This window comes from Varanus komodoensis, unplaced genomic scaffold, assembly GCF_004798865.1.
Source record: "Varanus komodoensis strain SLA01 unplaced genomic scaffold, ASM479886v1 scaffold4, whole genome shotgun sequence".
Taxonomy (NCBI): Eukaryota; Metazoa; Chordata; class Lepidosauria; order Squamata; family Varanidae; genus Varanus; species Varanus komodoensis.
Window position 1 is genome coordinate 46,707,827 of NW_025335941.1, and position 21,250 is coordinate 46,729,076.

Genomic DNA, 21,250 nt, shown 5'->3' on the forward strand with positions numbered 1-21,250 from the left:
CAAAGCTCAAATTTAGAACAGGTGTAGTTCTCCCTAAAGAATTCTTATTCTCTTAACTTTGGATCCCAGTTATTGTAATTCACTGCTATTATTCACAGAAATGGCAACGTGATAATGACATGGAGCGTTCTTTTTCTCCCCACCCCCCCACCCCTTTCTGTACACCCTTTAGGCAACAAGAGCTGCCCTGACTCAGCACTGTGCAAACCTGGGAGATTCACTGGGCAAGGAAAATGATATTGCCTTGATTATTGATGGCCAGACTCTGAAGTATGCCCTTTCCTTTGAAGTGCGGCAGTCTTTCCTGGATCTGGCACTGTCCTGCAAGGCGGTCATCTGCTGCAGGTAAGAAGACTGCGGTTCCTTAACAGGCAGTTAGGATGCCATGCTATAGAACGAGTGCCACTTCCTCCGTGCCTTGCAGTTCTGCACTTCTGCAGATCAGAACACTACAGAGGTAAGCGAAGGTGGAGGCCTAACTCTGTGCCACAGGAGTATAAACTCTCTACTGCAGGTTGGGCAGCCAAACGGGCTGAATCCTATTTCAGAAAAAGCTCATGGCAGCCGTTCTTCATTGCTGCATGCAGCCAAAGGCAAAAGTGGTGGAACCAACCTATCAGAAGTTCGTACCACCAGCGGTGGTGCAACCAAGTAATTTTGGGTCCTTGAAATGATGGCTCAGCAGGTGGGGTAGAGGCAGGGGCCATTACAAAGTCCTGTGCCTCGCTTCAGTTGTGACACACAGTGTTTGCAGTTCTCTTCATCCCTCTGTACCACCATACCTGGCTTTACAGTGCCTTCTACATTCCTGCTATGTTGGAGCAAAACGAACAAAACATGGTTTGTCAGCCCGAGCATGTGCAGTTTTGTGGTTTCAAATTGACTTGTTTCTGCTTCCTGAGGCTGAACACACTTCCTTGGGAATAAGCCCAGTTTTGATGTAGAAAGTGATATTTAAACATGAGTGCCTGTCACTGCCCGGTCAGCTTCTCTCTTATCGTAAAATGGTTTTCAGAATTAAAAGGGTGCTGTGGTGATCCGCATCGGCCCTGAGGGACTCTGGAACTTCCATGACAACCAGGGACCTCTTTGCCACTGCTATCATCGCCTGCCACTCTGGGTGGTCATCTGGGGGCCACCTGGGCTGTGGGGCCTTGATCTTTGGCCCTGAGATCTATCCCTAGTGACATCATTGATCACTAACTAAACCTTCGAAGAAGCATTTTTACAGTTTAGAATGAGGGATGAAAACCTGTGCAGAAAGCCAAGAAAACTATAGGTGGTCCAGATAAAGGGACAGGGCCTTCTAGGGAACCCCAGGAGAACCAGATATGTCTCACAAGCATGAAGTTCAGCTTCCCTGTTCTGCAGTCCGTGGCACAGGGAGTATAGAATACAAACTTCTTGTGAGAGTCCTGGGGATGGAACCCAGGTTGAACCTGGAAGGAGCAATCATTTATTGTAAGGCTCAAGTAGGTAGAGTGAGACTCAGACATCTGTGTGGCAGCCCAGGGGTGTGAGATGGCCAAGACAGACAAGAACCGAAAGCAAGAACAGCGTGGCTATGGAAAGTTAGGCAGTGGAAGGAATAATCAAGGGCTGAGTTGACCCAGCAGATAGAAATAATCTTTTGGATTTCCCCTTTTAACTGGAAATGTCGAAGATGCCCTAGAAATAATTTGCATAGAAGGATAGGATATAAAAGTATAAAACTAATCATATTGCTTGGACCTGCCAGGTAGGATTTAGATTCAGGCTGTGGGGGAATAAAGATATAAGTCTTCCCGACATGAAACATTTCTGATAAGGATTACTTCTCATCCTCTGCCTAATTAATAAATGAATTAATAAAAGCTGGCTATGCAGCTGCATGCTCTGCATTTTCATTGACTCCAATGTGTTAAGAAAATGAGAGACTGGTTGGCACAGCACTGGCACGGCTCTTCCGGGTATTCTTCCTAGGAGATGTCACTCTGGAGGAAAACTTGCCTCCAAGTTAGATACTATTTGATAATAGTATCAAATGGTGCCAACATGGAAGATTGCCGAGATTAATGACTGATACATGGGTATTAGTATATATTTTTAGTATATAGTAGATTTCACTTTTAGCTTTCTCTCAGTACATACTGTTACTTCTGTATCACCAGCTGTCGCTGAAGCACAAATTGATTGTTCCATGCAATGCTATTTAGGTCTAGAAATTCAAAATCATCTGCAAGAAACAACTTAGTCAATTAAGGATTATTTAATTTGCTTAACTCTGAAGGAAAGTTGTTAATTCTAATTTGCAGATTAGGCCATTTTTCTTTCCTTCTTTGGGCATTGCCTTTATTTGTAAGCCCAATAGAAAAGCAACATTCCTTATAATTCTATGGCCATGTTAGCCTGCTACCACAGCACCAGAAGGGAAGCATGTGACACCTCAAAGCTGGGACAATCAGCCCTTTCTATTCTGGGCTATAATCCCGTGTGTGTAATTTGCTGGGGGCCAGATCTCCTACTCTGAGGAGTCTCAGTACATTCAAAATACAAAATGATTACAGCAAACTGAGCAAGGAAAAGTCAAGCACTGTTTTACCTGACAAATATAGATTTTGCAGAGAGAAGCCAGAGGAGTAGCCACAGTCAAACACACAGGGTATCAGTCAAGCAGAATCAAAGTCTAGAAGGCAGCAAAAATCCAAAAAAGTCAATAACACAGAAATAGAAGTCCAAAGGTCAATAAAGTAGAGCTCCAAACACAAGGCAAGGTCAGGAAAGTGAAATATCAGGCATGAAAAGCTGAAGAAACAACTAGATTAATAATTCCCTACTAGTCTGATAATCCTGTCCTTTAGTAAACTAGACTGCAGTCCATTCCATACCCTGAGCCTACAAAGTTCCTCCTCTTGAGGAATCCTTCTCTGAAGTTGGGTACTTTCCCCTAAAGACCCTGCCGAGACAAAGATGCCCTCTGGGACCGGGGGAGGGCTCAGCCTCTCTCTGAAGCCGAGGTCCTCTCTCTGGTGGGGATGGACCTGGGCCCTCTCCCCCAGGTCTCCTGATACAGAATATTCACTGTCATCATCCAGCTGCTCCTGGGAGCTCTGGCAGCTTCTGGGAGAGGGAGTCCTCCAGCAGAGGCATGGCTCAGCCTGCCATGCCATGGATGAGTGGGGCTGAAGCCAGCAGAGGGCAGAAACGAAACCTGAAGTGAGTAGGTCACCCTTTCTCACATCTGCTTTCCTCACTTCTGCTCCCTTCTCACAGAGGAGACTGCCAGGTAAGGGACAGTGTGATATTGGCAAAGATCCAAGTTGAGCACATGCAAAGGTCTCTTTGAAATGATGCCCAACCATGCTTGAAAGTAAGTCCACAGAAACAGATGTACAAGTAATTGTATAGGAATACTGTACATATATGTCTCGGAGTAAATCCCATTAAACTCCATGAACTTCATTCTGAGTAGACATGTATAGGATTGTACTAACTTCCAGGTGCTAGAAGAGTTCTTTCCCTATTGCCAAAATGTAGATTTGCCTTTAAAATGGCAAATACTGCTTTCTGTAGTGCATCAACAATATTCAGAAGTGATGTATTTAAAGGATGATCTTCGTATTGCTTGTAAATATATCATAAAAATTCAATTATATTTTCTAACTTGGTTTTAACATGAAAACTAGGTATCAAGGAAATATGTTATAGATAAGTTTCACATATGGTGCATAGATCCTATGGATCTGTGTGCAGTTTTCTGACTGCCATCCATATGCTTTTGAAGTAATAATCCTCTTGCTTTTAATGGCTATTTGTTAAATTAATAATCCTTTACAACATGTCAGATTGTCAATGTTAGTAATGCTATCACAATCAAGCACAACTGTTACAGTGCTGCTTTTTTGGAAGAGGCTAGAATGTAAACTTTAGTTTGTTAACCTTTTGCAAAACTTAACTTACTCCTTGTTTATGGTTGAGTAACCCTGATGATGGAGACAATGGTTAAAGGATCATTTTATCTTGTTACATGCCTTTTTCTTCCTGCAAAACAGACCCAAATTTATTGCAGTTTCATTTTAAAAGATTACTCTTGAGAGCCAGCTTCAATAGTGCTTTATGCCTAAAGCCTAGCAAATGAATCTACCATATATCTTAAGTATATTTTACATGACTTTGAATGGCAAATGCATCTAAGATGCCCTCTGTGGAAATGAAAAGCTTACTCTGAATTTATGCTACATTAAATCCTATGAATGCATGCCACTTTAAATTGACAATTGTGAACTAAGTCCCTCTAGATTTAGGAAAATACTGTATCATCAGGTTAAAAAACAAAGGTATGCCAAAATCCCCTAGCCCATTAATGTCTCCACTATTTAATTTGAAATTTCCTCTTCTCTGTGCCAATTACATTTTAACTTTCTTCCTGTGAAGTTTTAAAGTGCACTGCCTTATTCAACACACACAGGTCTGATTAAAACAGCCCAGAGTGGGATAAAAAATGTTTTCCTTTCTTTAGCATCAAGCACCTGGCAGCGAAAGGAGCATTTCTGCAAAGCCTTATAGGCTATTAAAGGCATTCCTCCTTGTCCCTAGAGAGACTCCACTCCACTCATTTTTATTTCCCTTCCTAAACCTATGAAATTACATCACTGTCCCCCTCGCTCTTTGTTTTACATTTTATAGTATTTCTCCACATTGTTCTTCGGATGTTTTGTTTTTTTCTTTAAATGATAATTAAAACTGCTGTACTGTTTGGTCACTGGAGGTAGTGGGAGAGGAGAGGACTAAAGCTGGCCAGGTATGGCAATAGGGAATTGTAGGCAGTCAGCCACGCTGTCCGCTATGGGAGTATGCCTGGCTTAGAGAAAGGCTTTGGAAATGGGAGTTGGTTTGACTGCACAGGTCTTTGGTCTGCCCCTACAAAGGCTAACAAAGGCTGGAGGAAGTAGGGCATGACTCAGCATGCAAAGGTTGCTCAACTCAAAAGCCTTCTGGAAAATTCGTAAAACTAATGACGATACTGAAATACATTTTCAGCATGTGTGATGATCAAGGGGTTAACCTCTTTGTGTATACTTCACTCAGGACCACTGTTGAACCACTGAGGGAAAACAGGATTTCTTGCTCACTTACGGCAATTGTCCTGAGTCTATAGAATAATTTTAAGTAAGTGTTATGTGTGGTTGCACCAAAACATGCAACTTAATAGCTCTGAAAGAGATCACACTGACTTGTCAAGCTGCTTCTTGTTTTTTACGAGAGAAGAAAGCTGGGATGATACTGAAAGTAACACAAACAGGACCAGAAATGCCCAAAAAGTTTAAATAATAGATCTGAGATAAATTCCAACATGAACTATGGAAAAACAGCACAAATGTTAAAAAGTCATAATATTTTTGTCACCTCATTTCAAAATTTTGAAACTTAGGGCACTCTCCCAAAATGTATTATCACTTGGTCTTCTCAAGTGCCAATATATAGTGAGTATTCTTGATTAGCTTGACTTAGTTCTACTGCAGCTAAAAAGTTGATTTTATAATTCTGGGTTTTCCTCAGTTCGGCGGAGATAACATATTAGATGTGTTGTGATCATCCTCTCCCATCTTCAAATACATGCATGTTCCAATTATGGGATGCTCTGATTAACCTAGCCAGATCTCTCCCTATAGCAGCATCCCCCAATAGAGTCCCCTCCAGATGTTTTTAACTACCTACCTCATCATTCCTGAGCATTGGCTGTGCCGGTTGTGCTGATGGAAGTTGTAGGCTAATACATTTGAAGAGCACAATCTCTCTCTGGCTGCAAAGGGAGAGCTTTCCTCTGTTACCACGGTATGGTGATATTGCTTCTATTAGCTGGTGCCATGTGCAGAACTCTGAAAATATTCCAGATAATTGCAGCCAGAACTAGAACCCAGGCCCAGCACTAGTGGCATGAAAGATAATTTGTTCTGTGCTAACGGACAAATGGGGATGGTAGCTCTCCATTTTCTTTGTGCAGCAGCATGGTGGTCATTTGAACCCATCTGAGTACCATGGCTCAGTGGTATGTAATATGGAGGAGAGGAAGGCCCAGCCAATGCAGAAAAGGGCAACTGACATTATCAAGAGCATGGAGCAACTTCCCTTTGAGGAAATGCTTCAACATCTGGGACTTAGAAAAAAGTTAAGAAGAGAAGACATTATAGAAATAATGTACAAGATTAGGCATGGTGTGGATAAAGTAGATAAAACTGACATTTTTTTCTCCCTCTCTCATAATGCCAGAATCTGGGTCATCCCATGAAGCTGACTGGTTGGAGATGCAGGGCAGGAAATACTTCACAAAGCACTTAGTTAAACTATGCAATTTACCGACTTAGGTAGTGATGGCCACCAGTTTGGATGACTTCAAAAGGAAACGGGGGATAAGACCTACAATGGCTGCTAGTCCAGATGGCTCTCTGCTACCTCCAGTATCAGAAGCAGTGTGCCTAAGTTACACTAAGTTGCACTGGTTGCTGAGGAACATGGCCAGTAAGCACCCGTGTCCTGCTTATTATTTTACTATGAGCTTGTTGGCCACTGTGTGAGCAGAATGCTGAAGCAGATGGACTGTGGGGTGATCCAGCATGACTCTCATGTCCAGACAGTGTGTCATAATATAGTTGTGGCTGTCTGAACCAAGGACACCAGGGAGTCAGCAGCCCATTTCTCACACACAGCAGGATCAAGATAATAATCCCGGGTCCAGACCATACAGTTCCCAATCCCATACTTGAATATACTAGCTGCTGGGAACCCAAATGGAAAAATGCTACTAAATTCCCATCGTGCTTCTGGGATACTTGTCATCTTCTAGGTAGTCAGTCTGCAAACACTCTGGCTGGACTAAGTAGACCTTGGTTCCAGCAGAGCTCTTCTTGTATTGCTAATATTTCTCCAGACACCCAAAACTATCCATAGTAAGAAAAATACATGTCAGAAAGAAGGGTGCTACCCTGACATGTTGATTTTCTATGGTTCCCTCTAGATGAGGGAATGAGTATGGTGACCATTGTTTTGCTTTGTGGACAGGATTCTATGCCTGTCTGCTCTGAAGTACATCCCACTGAGTTCAGTGGGATTTACTCCCAGGTAAAAATCCAGCTTTAGTTAAATCTGTTTTTAGGAAAAGAGCCAAGGAAGAACACATCCCTTCCTTTTCTTCATGTCCCTTCTGCCAAGCATGCTTTTCTAGCCCACCACACAAATGATTTAAACCTGCACAGCTGGATTTTATACAGAAGCATCACCTGACACTTGATTGACCTAAACCTAAGCTTCGGTGCTGATGTTCAGAGCCCCAAGTGATCACCTGCAGGAATGAATGGGGCTGCTGCAGAGCTTGTGCCCCAGCAGGCCCCGTGTACAAACACTCTTCGTATTTACTGGTACCTCCATGTGGGGGCTGAATGCATATATTTGAAAGCTTGCCACATAGAGGAAGGACACCAAATGATTGGCTCAAGTTATAGGAAGCCTGAACATCCGAAAGAACTTCCTGACTCTTTGAGCAGTGTGACAATGGAACCCATGACCTGGGGAGGTTGTGGACTCTGCCACAGTCGAGAGAAGCAAGATGCAGCTGGTCAGCCATCTGAGAGGGGTGGCTTGACTGGGAGTCCTGCACTGAGCAGGGGGCTGGACCTGATGGCCTTCTTGGCCCCTGCCAACTCCACTATAATTCTGTGATATCTGCAGTGATGTCCTCAATTGCATCCATCAAAAGAATGCTACCACTATTGAACAAATCTCAGCTGCCTACAACCACTGCTGTGTGGTTGTGTTACTTCATATGTGCACTCCATTCCACCATAGTGACATGACAAGCTCCTTATCCCAGGACAGGTTAACTGGTCATCCAGCATTGTCTACTCAGACTGGTAGGGTCTCCTCAGCTCTTTCCCATCAACTGGTACTTGATCCTTCTTAATCAGAGATGCCAAGAACCAGATCTGGGATGTTCTGCATGTAAAACCTGAGCGTTATCACTGAGAGACAGTCCACTGTGCCACATGCCAGGGGGGCCTTACATATACCCCTGCATCAATAGCATGCAACCCATGCCTATAAGACCGCAAGCATTCCTTGGCCCGATTTCAGGTGGCCCTCAGCTTAATCTCTAAAGCAAGTCATCTACTTAGATCTCTGCCAAGAGTAATTTGTCCCTTTCCTGACATCCAGCCATGCCCAGGAAGGGAGAGGAATCACTCTGGTCCTGCTCACATCAACATGTGTTGCCTGCCAGATCGCTCATGTGGTCCTTGGCAGAAAAAAAGTTGCCACACTCCCCTTAGCTGAGGGGGAGGAGCTGCCCCTGACTCTACTGGGGCGAAGCAAGCCTCTGCCAAGGTGATGCCCTCCAGGTGTATGGGACTACAAGTCCCAGCATTCCTCAGCCAGAATCCTTGTGCAACTGCCCAATGATTCATGGAAGTAGCTTTGGATAGAATGGAAACGTGGGAAGGAAAGCTGGAGAAACACCAAGCAGTGTCCTTTTTCTGCCACCATGCTGGAGGAAACTCAGTAATGGAGCTCACACAATGCCCCTCTGGAATGTACCTGAAATATTTATGCCTGGGATTAGTTCTTGTTCCTGGGATTAGTACCCACCTAAGTAATTATGTTGTGATGTAGTTCAGATTGTATTTATTTATGAAAAACAACAACAAAGGAGGTCTTGCTGGCTTTCATTATAGAATATTCCCCCTCTTCTGTCCTACAACAAGAAAATTACAACATATTTCTTATTAAGGATATGCAAACTTGTATAACATTAATTGGTCCCCAAGAAAATTATGGATGTGTTCCATTTTCCTGTATATGCTCATCTGACATTTCCTCCCCACCCCATCTATCAGCTACTGAATTATCAATGCTTATTATCTAGTTCTACCTCTGACAATTCATGACAGCCCCAGCACTCATCTTACGACTTTGAAACCCATCAGGGAAGGATCTTTCTGGCAGCTTTCATGTGTGCCTATAATTGAAGGTGGATGAAGGGTTGGGACAGCCGTCAGATCTGGTACGTCCAAAGACGTGTGGAAGCTTTTCCTCATTGACCACTAAAACAGGACGCTTTTAGCCAAGAGTGTGTGTGTGCGCGCACACACACACACACTCCATGGGGATGAATGTATAACGTGAGTACGTTGTAAGTTTGCAAACCCAATTTATTGTGCTCGAGGTAGAAACTTTCTCTTCCCCTTCCTCCCTCTCCCCTCCTGCCTCCCTCCCCACAAAACACATAGCTTTTTATATTTGAGCTTTATGACTAGTGATCTCTGAGCTTTATTCTATTTGTCATTTGCAGCACTCTGCAGAATCAGCAGAAAGGAGTAGAGTTACCACAGAATGATCTGGTTTCTGTTCATTCTGTTTAATCAGCTTCCTGGCTAGAGTTGGGTTCTGCAGCAGCTCTGGCTTGGATGGCTTAGTACAGCCTTTCCCAGTCTGGTCTTCTCCAAATGTTCTGGGCTACAGAATCCCATTCATGATCCCCAACCATTGGCGAAGCAGGCTGGGAATGATAGAAATTGCAGTCCAACACATCTGGATGTACCTGGTTAAAAAGGCTGCATGAAGCCTCTCCTTGTCAGGAAAGTGCAAAACCCAATTGTTTGGCTTGTCCATAAGGGGGACCATCATGTTGTGGAGGAAGCAGATAGGGAAATGTTTTTTTCCTGGATTGGATGGACAGATACTTGGTCTGATCCAGTGTGTCTCTTCTTAAGTTCTTATCTTGCCAGTTTTGCACCTCTTCTGGCTCTTGAGCTGGGCCACCCTGAATGGTGTGCCCATGTGCTTCTACTGGCTCTTGCATCAGATTCCTTTGAGATGGAGAACAAAGAAAAGTGTGCACAATGAGAAAGGGCTTCAGACTGGAACACAGGGAAGGTGATGCTGAGGTGCTGCTGTGCTCATTTTCGCTTTAGTGCATTTTCTAATCATTCATGACAGGGATAAAAAGATGCTATCCAGCTGCTTTGAAAGCTCATTGTGATACTTAAGGACTAGGGAACCTTTTTTGACCGGAAGGCTAGATTGTGTTGTGCACAGTCTAGCCTTCTTTCCTGTTCTTTACCTGTAGGAGTGGGGCTGAACGATCCAAGCCGTCTGTTAATCAGTTTATAGTGGCATGTACTTGTAAGCATGAACTTCATGTGTACTTTGAAGTAATCAGAACAAGTCTCTTGCATGTTTGCAAAACTGCTCAGAAGTAAACTGGACGAGTCTTAGGAGGAAGCGAACAGTTGCCATTACATACACTTTCCTCCCCTGGCTCTGTGCTGCAGGAAAATACTCTTATCTCCAATCAGCTTCTGATTTAAAATAATTCCTTCCATGGCAATGCTGGCAGGGCTGGACAAAGCACTGCCAGGCCAGATGGAGGACTTAGAAGGCCCATTGGCCAGAGGCTTCTCATCCCTTGAAAATAGTCAACATTCCTCAAGCAGAATGGCAAATATCTATCATCCCATTAATCTTATTTGGCTGTACAATGAGCGGGGTTCTGAGTTTCAAGGCAGCTGGCTATATAATGTTGAGACTCACCTCAAAGCCAGGAGGAGGAGTTCAAAACCTGTGTCTTTGTGGCAAATTCCTCAAACTGTATTTACAGTGCCATTCTGCATAAGATAAAACCGTAATATGTCCTGTACTTTCCTAAGTTCAGTGAACTCCAGAAGTTACATGTCTTTCATCATGTTTGGACAGCACACACAATCAAGATTGAATTGCTTTTCATTTCACTGTATGGGTTTTAAGTCGTCTTTGATGAAAAATTATGATATAAACAAACCTAGCTTCCTCCTGGGCTCCCCTTTTCCTCTACCTGAGGCTGAGAGAAGAGTTTGGAAACATCTAGTTTAATTTAACCTTGGCTTCCTTTGCCATCTGAACCAGGAACTCTAGCTAGCTACTGTGCTGATTTCTATAAGTGAGTTCCTGAAAGTGTAGTTTGTTAGAAATTAAGCATAGTTAGCTCGTTTGTTACACCAATAGCACAACAAAGCATGGTTAAAGGTAAGAGAAAGCTTTTGAGCTACTCTTCCTTTCTACGGGAGAGGAGAGGAGAGGAGAAGAAAACATCTCCACTCATTTATTTTGTGCTAAGTCATGGTTTAGCAGAACAGCTAAACCTGGCTTTTGAATGGGGGTGCAATGGAGGTTTATGTTGTCATTATGAGACTTGTTTTGTTTGAAATATATATGTAGACTCTATTGGAAGCAAGCAGACATCTATAAAAGGCAGCAAAACCGTGGATCCTGCCTCAGCCTGCTATAGCTTCTGTAACTTTTTGCACTAGCTCCATTTCTCTACTTGACTGATACTGGAAAGTTGGGTACAAACTCTTTCTGCTCACTCTAGGAAGAAAGTGTTATCTTCCTAAGATGGAGGAGAGGCTCTAGGTCATCAAAGAGCATCCCCTATCATGAAGGACTGTTCACACGCTCCTGCCCAATCCTCTCCTCAGAAGGGGACACTGAGAACAAGGGCATGGAGGTAGACTCATTCACAATAATGGAGGCAGCTCAAACTCACCGTGTGATTTTGCATGAAGGCTCTGTTGGGGTTTGAAAATGTCCTGCAAACAAACAAGCAGAACCTGCAGCAGCAGCAAAGCGAAACCCACAGAACTTGGAATGTACTGGAAAATGAAAAAAAGGAGTCATCTTCTCAATGAAATGTGATTAATTGCTTCACATTTGCATGTCTGTTCAATTTTTAAATAGCTGAAGTAAGCAGATATCAACTTTGTCCCTTGGGGAATTGGTGTACAGGGTATTAACTATTCTTATGGGGAATTTTTTTCCGATATTTCAACTGCAGTTTCCTTTACATAACCTCATCCTATTTTTCTAACTATGAGTTCATACATTCAATCATTTCTCTTCCTCCTTTCTGTTTGCTTAGAATAATACTGTATATCAAACAAATTGCAGGATCATGTAGCTTCTTTTTATATTCACAAATCTGCTCACAATTTTCTAGAGTTTATTTTTATTTCAAAATTATTCACCAAGTACCTTTTAAGAAGTGGCCTAACACATACATCTGCAACAGTTCTTTTTCCCTGATTGGAAGCAGGAAATATACATGGTGACATTGGTCATCCTTGGTTGAACTGATTCTTAAAGCTAGTTCACATGTTCTGCATTTCTTCCATGGAAAGAAATACTGCTGCACAACTGCATACACATGGACTACACATATGCTGAGGACAATTGCGACCTCCTAGTTCATGCATCATTGTGCTGTTCTCTTGCTTCACCAACTGGCGGATGGTTCATGCTTTTTATGTTTCGTGCTTTTTTCCCCTCTATGGAAGGGCTTCCAGTACAGAAGTGGTCATGAACGTTTTTCAGCCCAAAAACAGAACCCCATTTTGGAGAAGCTGGTGGTCATCAAGAAGAAGCTTCTAGGGGTGGGTGGGGCCAAAGGGAAAAATACATTGCCGCATGCTATTGTTACCAATGGAAACTTGTCTACACAGAGGTAAGCAAGAGCTGCATGTTTACTCATAAGTAAGGAAGCATAATTCTTCATGGCTGTTCAGAAGGAAGCAGGACTAATCACTCGGCACATTTCCTCTGGCCCTGCCTCCCTTACCCCATATGGAAAAGCCCCTTCTCTGATCATTAGCCCTTATTTCTCATCATTACATCAGGGATTAGTGTTTTCCTTGTTAAACACTGAGAAAGGGGGTCTCTTTAAAGTGCTAAGTAGGGAAAAAACACTTATCTCTAAGTGTTTTTATCAGTTGCTGATCAAAGATGAGACATTTCTCTTCCATGGCAAAGGAAGTAGGGACAGGAGGAGACACTGCTGGACTGGATAGGGGACCACCATGGGCCATATCAGGCCTGCAGGTCCCTGTAGACCTGTAAGAATAGTCAAGTGTTCTTACTGTATAAGTTATTATGGGGCTGAGACGTTGGCTAATGCATATTTCAGTATGAAAGGTTTTCTGCAAGAGCCTTCTTTCTCTTTCCACCACCATTGTGAACAGGTTATGATTCAATGTGTGTGTTTGTGTAAATTGTTATTACTAAGATGTCAGAACAAGGGCAAAAGGATTGACTGCATCAAGTAGCCCAATATCATTGAGGGGCTGCATGCTATTGTCATAAAGCTCAGAGTGGTACTTGCATGTAAAAAGAAAAATTATTATACCCTCCAGTATTTTCATCAAATCATTACTGTTGAATATTTTATTGGCTTTTGCTGCAATTGGATGCAGAGAGAGGCTGTTTTAATCCCAGTAACTTCTGTGGTATTTAAGCAGACCAAAGGTGTGCAGAGTTCTCTAAGCAGCATCCATTTTGGGAGATGGATGCACTTTGCTTTAGTGGCCACATGTGTGTTTCATTCTTTGCAAAGAAAGTGGTAGAGACAAAAACTGTCTTTTGTTTCTGATTGTAGTGTATTTCTACCTCTCTGGAAAAAACTGCTAGAATTTAGTGTTTTAAAGCACAATGCTATGCTTTAGTGAGCTTCTCCACCCAAGTGATGGCAGGGCAGTGGCCAGGCTCCCTTATCCAGACAGCAGAGATAGCAAAGCCCCCCTCATAGGTGGCAGGAGCAGTAAAATTGTCTTCCGGGGCAGTGGGGACTCTGCCACCTTGTCTTGCTGCAAAGCAGTAGCCAGAAAGCTGGTCACTAGCATGGGTGGCTGTTACTGGCACCTGCCATGTTCATTCACCCACAGTGCCATTGGCACCTGGCAGCAACATAATGTGTTGCTCCAGCCAGGCACAGATTATGTGCTGAAACCAACCTTAGTCCTATTTAGAACAGTCCTGTCAGATTGAAATGAATCAGATTTCAGTGAGTCATGCTAAGTCCCATTCATTTCAATGGTGTCATGGTTTTCTGACCATAGGACACTCTTGATTTGATTGGAGGAATGCCACTGCTTCCTGCTACTTTCCAAGGGAGAAAAGATAAAAATGCAGCAGTTAATTCTGAGTGGGAAAGGTTTGATTACTCCATTGCATTCCTCCCATGCCATTCCTCCAATTACATAAATAAATACATATTGTGGGCACAATCCTATGCTTGAACTTGGGGGCTTTCGTGCATCCTCTATCTGGAGCAAGACATAGCAATAGTAATGTCTGCCACCGCTTTCTCTTGCAGCAGGTAGTTTCTTGAGACAGCTGTTTTCAGCCACCTTAAAACAACCGGGAGAGAGGACAGGAAGGAGGCTGGGTTACCAGTTGGAATTGGTATAAGTCCATGGCCCCAGCCTCCTCCTCTGCCTGTCTCCTGGCACTTTTTCCCCCCTGTGAGGTCCAGATGTGATCTTGGAAAGGCAGCCAGGGCAGGTTTTTCCGTGTCAGCCATGGAGGGGCAAGGTAGAGCTCAGTGTTTGGAATCCCACCTCTAAGTTTGCAGGGTCTTAGAGCTTGGACTTCTAAGAAGCCTATGCCATCTCAGAAGATGCCATTTCATTTCTAGTCCACCAACAGCCAAAGCTTTTTGGGTGGTTTACAGCAATTCCTAAATGGGACCTAAATGGGACAATAAAAGCATAATGTTATTGCAACTTAATCAATATTAATATATAAAACTGTTAAAACACCTGACCTGGTGATTGTCCTCCAGTTCCTTCTTCCTCTCTGCAGCCCTTTGTGCCCACTGAAAATCTCATGCAGAAGATTGGAAGAACTTCCAGAGCAGCATGAGAGGCAGTGGTGCCTCCATTTATGGGACAGCCAGTTGAGATCCCATCGCAGTTGCCATGAGAAGCAGTGGTGTGTGAGGCATCCATTCAAGCAAAAAACATTTCTCCAGATAATCTTATTCTTGCACTTTTAGCTTATGTCCCCCCAGCCTCCTTTTGGTTCACACTTGTGTGGTTGGCCTTCAAAGGCCTGGTGTCCTTTTTATAGGGATGGGACACAAAAAATAAGGCTTACAGTGCGATCCTGTGTTCCCGTGCAGATTTCAGAGGGGCTCAGTCCTGATCAGAACCACAGTGGAGAGCAAATAACTAAAGCTCCTGCAGTGTCAGGGTCCCAATCCAGATCTGGCGTCTTGTGTTTACTTTTGAGGGGTTTTTTTAATGTACTAATGTGTTTAGCTCAGGGTTGTATGGCTGGAACCCTAAAATCTTTACTCAGGAGACTGCGCCATTGAACTTTAGCAGGAAATGTCCTTATTTATTTAATTTCTGTGTTGTCCAACTGCCAAAGCTCACTGGGTGGTCAAGGAAGCTGGCTTCAGCTGGACTCCTATGCAGGATCCCATGGGAGTAAGCTCCCTGGGACTGGTATCTGAGTAAACATGCATAGGATCAGGTTGCACAGCACTCCTAGGAGTAATATGTGTTGCCATATCCTTGGCCTTGTGCAAGCTTAAGACAGACATGGGGTGGCTCTCAGTAGGCATCCAGTTACCCTGGAAAAGTGATTTTCAATCGTGCCTAAGCAAGGCACTCTGTTAGTATGTCAGCTTCACTGCGGTGGAAACAGAGCTGAGCCACTTTTCAAAACTCTTCATTTTCTTGTAGCAAAATGCAAGATACATTTCAAATTATAAGGAATAAATGAATGCAGATTAAACTGTGAACTAACTGCATTTCAGAAAGTTATAAGCCTGCTTTTATGATAAATGCAAGTGTGATACTCTTCTCTATAGCACTTTCTCAGTGTGGCATACAAGAAAACCTGTCGTTTTGTGGCCCTGACAATAGCCAGACAGCCTACATTTCAACCCTGAAACTTTCGTGTTCTAATTTCCCCCTTTCACCTCCTTCTTTAAGTGCATGTATGCACATATTTAAAAGGAGAGCATTTAAGGGGAAGGCGGGGAAAATCTCATAGCTGCATCTTGACAGTCACCAGAACAGATGGCAGTATCTTCTGTTAGCTATTATGTGAACATGGGCTTTAGGGATCATTAACAGAAATTATACATTCTAACCTCACTATCATATCCCTGGAATAATTGTTGCTCTGATCACATCTGGAAGAGAGAATGCAGCATGTTTGGTGCAGATCAAATGACATGCCTTTGTGACCCATTCCAGAACAACTGCATGAGCAAGTAGGTGTTGAGCTCCTCTGGGCCTGCACATCTGGGCCTCCCCAGAAAATGAAGAATTGCACCTCCGCTGCATTGCCGTTTTCCCATGTCCTCTGCTGAACAGCTGATTGATGGAGCTGCCGATATTCCAGAAGAGTGCTGGGCGCAGAGCACTCACTGCCATGCACTTTGGATCAGGGCCCTGGAGTGCACTTGCTAATGTCATAAGTCAATCAAAATGGAATCAGAGGACACTGTCCAGGCCCAGTATCATCTACCCTGAGTGGCAGCAGCTTTGTGGAGTCTCTGATGGGAGCACTTCCGGTCCTGTCTGGAGATGCTAAATACTGAAACTAAAACCCGCTGCATGCAAAATATGTGCCGTGCCACTGAGTCAAAGTCCATTGCCTGGCTTGCATTCATGAGATTTCTATTTAACTTCAACTGTTCATGGCAGCCCAACGTCGTTGTGAACTCGTCCAATACAGAGCTTTATAAACTACCAAGGCAACGTGGGATGGAACCAAGGGGGACTGGGACTGTCTTGGGGGCAGGTGACTACCACACCTCCTTGGCAAGACACAAACCAGGTCTCTGTGGGATCACCTCTGGGGTGACACCACCAAGAGACTTGTTTAAAAAGTCACAACTTGTTTCAGAGCTCTGGCATGTTGCAAACAAAACTTAGAACAGCTGATTGTTGCCTCCAGGCTCATAATGCGTTTCAGATGGAAATTCGTGATCTTCACACTTGTAGGGCAGCGTTGGCCAGCATCGGTCTCTTCAAAAATCTCCCTTTTCTGCAGACACTGCAGGCTCTGTCCTCCATGTATAACAGGCTCATCTCACAGAAGATGCCACTGTCTGATTCCCTGCCCCCTGTGCCGCAGCACACCCCATTCAGGTAACCCAGTGCTCTGTGTAGCATTTCTAAGGGACTGGAAGGGCTGCTGCTATGGCCACCCCAGCTGCATGCGTCCACATCTGGATGCACCACACTGATTGGGAGCCAGTGGTGCATTTTGCCTCACCAAATGATGCTCTTCCTAATGGCTGTGCTCTGAAAATCCTGATGGCCTATCTAACAGCAAGCCCTGCGTGATTATTACACATGTGCGTCCTGCTATCAAACCAAAAGAGCAATGCAGTGCTGAAAGGTGACTTGTAAACCTCCATGACTAGTACACAATGATTTAGTTATATATTTTAAAGTGGAGGCACTCATCCTGACAGTTCCCATAGCCACAGCTGCAGGGAGAATCAAAAAATTCAGGCATATGTGTTGCTCCATATCTACAAGCCAGTTCTAATTGTTCTATTTTTCAGAAGGAGCAGATCTCATATAAGCTAATAAGGCTTAATTGGCCATTCAGGACTAAGCCTCCCAAAATAACAATGAAGAGCAAGGTATTTGCACTGGGGAAAAAAAAATTTCTATCAGCTACCAAGATTGCAGCCAATCTTAGAGGGAACAGGGGATTCTGAGCAGGAAGGATGGTGGCCTCAGCATCCTTGCTAATGAATAAGGGTTGCTGCTGCATCTCTGTAAATCTTGGCTCCACTACATCACTGCTAACCCATCTGCCTCTCTGGAACCGACTGACATTCCCCTGGAAAATACGTTAGTTTTTAAAGTACCATGAGAATCTTGGTTTGTTTTGCTACAAAAGTCTAACACGGCTACCTGACTAGAAGCTACCCCACTTGAAAACTATTTTCTTTCCTTATGAGTAAATTGGGGATCAAGTCTTTTTATCTCATCTAGATCGGGAGGATTACAGGGGGCTAGCTCGTAATTGTTTGGGATGAAGGAAGGAGGATGAATGAGGCACCACTTGTCCATTCCTATCTTGGAGCATATGGAAAAAAATAGTTGCGGCACCAATAATATGAATGCCAGTCTGGTTTGCAGACTTGTCCAGTTTCTTGCTCTTCCTCACAGCTGTGTCTTAGGCAGAAAGATGCATCACCATTCCTGAGCGATATTTGCATGCATATTAAACCACTTGTCTGAGATGCTTGTCCGTAAAACAATAGTTGTGGTTCTTTCAGGCTTTCTATTGTGTTTCCAGCTTTAGGTGTCTTCAGTATCTCAGCTTGCATTTCTGTTTTCCACTCTCCCTACCCTCATGGGGTCCCCCCTTCCTTACACACTTCCTTTTTTTATGCATGCTAGTCTTGCACACTGGGCTGACAAGCTGATCTCTGTTATATTGTTGCCAATCAACTCTGTCTTGGGGGAATATTGATTTTTGTTTGTGCGGTGGAAATCAATATTTTACTGGATGGTAGACAGCCAGAGTACTGGCAGTAAGAGCAATTTAGCACAGTGTGCAGCCAGCTAGACTGATGGACGCATTCAGCGTTCAGAGACTGTGCCTAGACTATGGGGAGATTGAAAAAGAAATATTGTGGCAGTAAGGAATAAGCCACCGATTCATTATTTTTAAATACTGCTAACAAGAATGAATGAGAATAGAGCTGAGACATACATGCAGTCCTATAAGGTGCTTTTTTAATGTCCCAGCTGAAGTTCATAAAAGATTCTCTGTTGCGAACCAGTTACTGGCACTGATTAACTGGGGTGAGTAAGCTGCAAGCAGTAAAAGGGAGAGGCACGCAAAGAGGTCTGCTGCAGAAGAAAGGGGGGCTTCTGTTCATCTGTGTAATGAGACTTGCGACCACCTCAGTTGCTTTGACTAATAATATTGTCCTGGTGTACTTGTTGAGCTACGATATTAGATTTCCAACCTTATCTTGATTAAAATCTGGGCTTTGTTGATTTTTTTCTCCATACCTCTGAACGTGCAGATCCTTGCCTTGACAGGCATTGCTCTTTAATGGAGGCATGTTCGTGCTACACTCGCCACTGGATGAGAGCCGCTGTGTGCATGGCGGGTGCTGCTTTGCCCAGTTCTCAGTCTGTGGCTTCCTGTGACACTGGAAGTCCTCCAAGAATGAATTCCGTGCTGGTGGCAGTGAGTCTGGAGCAGAGCCGAGTAGCCCAGCACCTCGCTGTGGCTGTGATGCTTGCTGTGAGCATCTGTTCTGCTGCACTGGAGTGTTATGTGACTCAGCCTGGAGTTTTCTTGAGGAGAGCTGCAAAATAATGTAGCTCATCAGATCTGCTTCTCACATTACATTATCTTTTAGAAACTACATTTTTACAGTTGGGGAAATAATGTTAATTTTTGCAATTTTATGGATGCAGTACTTTCAGTCTTAGCAGTCCCAGTCAGGCCAATGCATTTCCATAGATGTTTTCTTCAAGACAGGATGAAGTGTCTGTGCTTTTGCATGGAAAAACAGTGATGGGAAATTAAGCAAAGGATAATCTATGCTTGGAAACCTTCAAATACGTGCAATACTAATTCTTTTGATACCTTTGGATGAGTAAGGATATATTTCATTACTCCTAATGAGGACTCATTAGATTAGGGTGAAGAACCTATGGCCCATAAGCCAAATGCAGATCTTCAGTGTTTCTCTCTGTGCTGACCTTCTCAGTTCAAGCACCCCTCACCAGCCCTGCTCCAGGTTGTAAGCATCTGTTCCAGTGACTTGGAACTCATGTCCATGGGGCAGATCCAGCCACCTATGGTCCAAGTCCAGCATTCCAGGCCTCCCCAGATTACCATAGATTATGGAGAACCAACAGGGTTAGACTTCTGCTGCTTCACTCCTGATAATGGACAGGGTGGCTCAGGGTGGTTTGACCCAAACTGAGGTCTGGAATCAGACTAGAATTCATCTAGAGTATGGAACCCCAAGGGCAGGGACAAAATCAGTCCCTCCCGGAGCTTCAGTATGTCCCTTTCATATTCCCTAGGTGGACACTGTCTTTCATCTTCCCCCAGTCATTTGGTGGTTTTCCCAACCTTCATGTTGTTTTTCCCAGTTCTAAAAGTTGGAAATGTTTCCCCAAGACCAATAAGAGTTTTAAGATGAAATGTTGGCCCTGCCCTCTTTCCTTTGGCCTCACCCACCATGCGAAGGCAGCCCACAAGATCTGCTTTGGTTAAATGTAATTTAGACCTCAGGTTGAAGAAGATAGGAGACCCAATTTATTCCATTTTGTTCTTTCTCACAACAACAAAACTGATGAAGGCAACTTTGGAGAAGTTGAGGGAAAGGAATGCCTGAAGGTATTTAGGCATTCCATTGGTGGGAGTCACATCCGTGACACGGCAGGATGAGAATTTCCCATTTCCCTAACTTTGCAATTGTAATTTTGTGCCTGGGACTCAATGTTTCTTTATTCTTTCAATATGACACCTATTCTGACGGTCTTCAGATGGTACCTATTTTGAGAAGGTGGGCCGGTAATTACAGCCATATGGATAGCTCCTACCCGGGAACTTACTCCAGCCGTGCCTACAAGGAGATAGGCACCTTATAATTGTCTAGTCCACCTCTCCTGAGATCTGCCTCCTTTCTAGCCCTTAATAACAATACCAACACCATAACTCCCTGGACATTTATGGCCTCCCACCTGGTGCACCCTCTGCACTGTTGGTAAGAGACAAGGGTTAAGGAAGACTCTCGGGCAGGTTCTGCTTCTGTGGACTGCAGCTGTCAGTCCTGCCTACACTCTCAGCAGTCTCCTGACTGCCAGTGCCAGGAATCTGGCCCAGTTCCATGCTCAGAGCCAGCACTGTGACACCCTGTGGGGCAGTAGTAAATGCTGAAGTGCAGGCATTTATCACAATAACCATAGTACCCACTGAGAGTCCAAAAGTTCAGGTGGCTTTGTTGGTTCATACCAAGGAAGGAGTGCTAGCACTTTTCACCACCTGAAGCAAGCCCTCAAGGTCTCAATTGCCCATGCAGGACCAAGCTGCTGGGAAATGCCTTGCGTTACAGTGTTTGTTGTTGTTAGTTGCGAAGTTGTGTCCAACCCATCGCGATCCCATGGACAGCATTCCTCCAGGCCTTCCTGTCTTCCACCATCCCCCAGAGTCCACCCAAGCTCACACCCACAGCCCCAGTGACTCCATGTAGCCACCTCATCCTCTGCCTTCCCCTTCTTCTTTTGCCCTCAATTGTTTCTAGCATCAGGGTCTTTTTCAGTGAGTCCTTTCTTCTCATTAGGAGATCAAAGTATTTGAGTTTCATCTTCGGTCTCTGGCCTTCTAAAGAGCAGTCAGGGTTGATCTCCTCTAGGACTGACCGGCTTGATCGCTTTGCAGTCCAAGGGATTCGCAGGAGTCT

General features: G+C 44.0%; 1 protein-coding gene across 1 annotated transcript in view; it reads left to right on the forward strand.

Annotated features, from left to right (window-relative positions):
• ATP8A2 (ATPase phospholipid transporting 8A2) overlaps positions 1-21,250 on the forward strand; it is a 433,576-nt gene that overhangs the window by 158,177 nt on the left and 254,149 nt on the right. Inside the window, exon 26 of the mRNA XM_044441796.1 lies at positions 173-345. Within this exon, the coding sequence (XP_044297731.1) occupies positions 173-345 (173 nt within the window). The remainder of the gene's footprint in view (positions 1-172; positions 346-21,250) is intronic.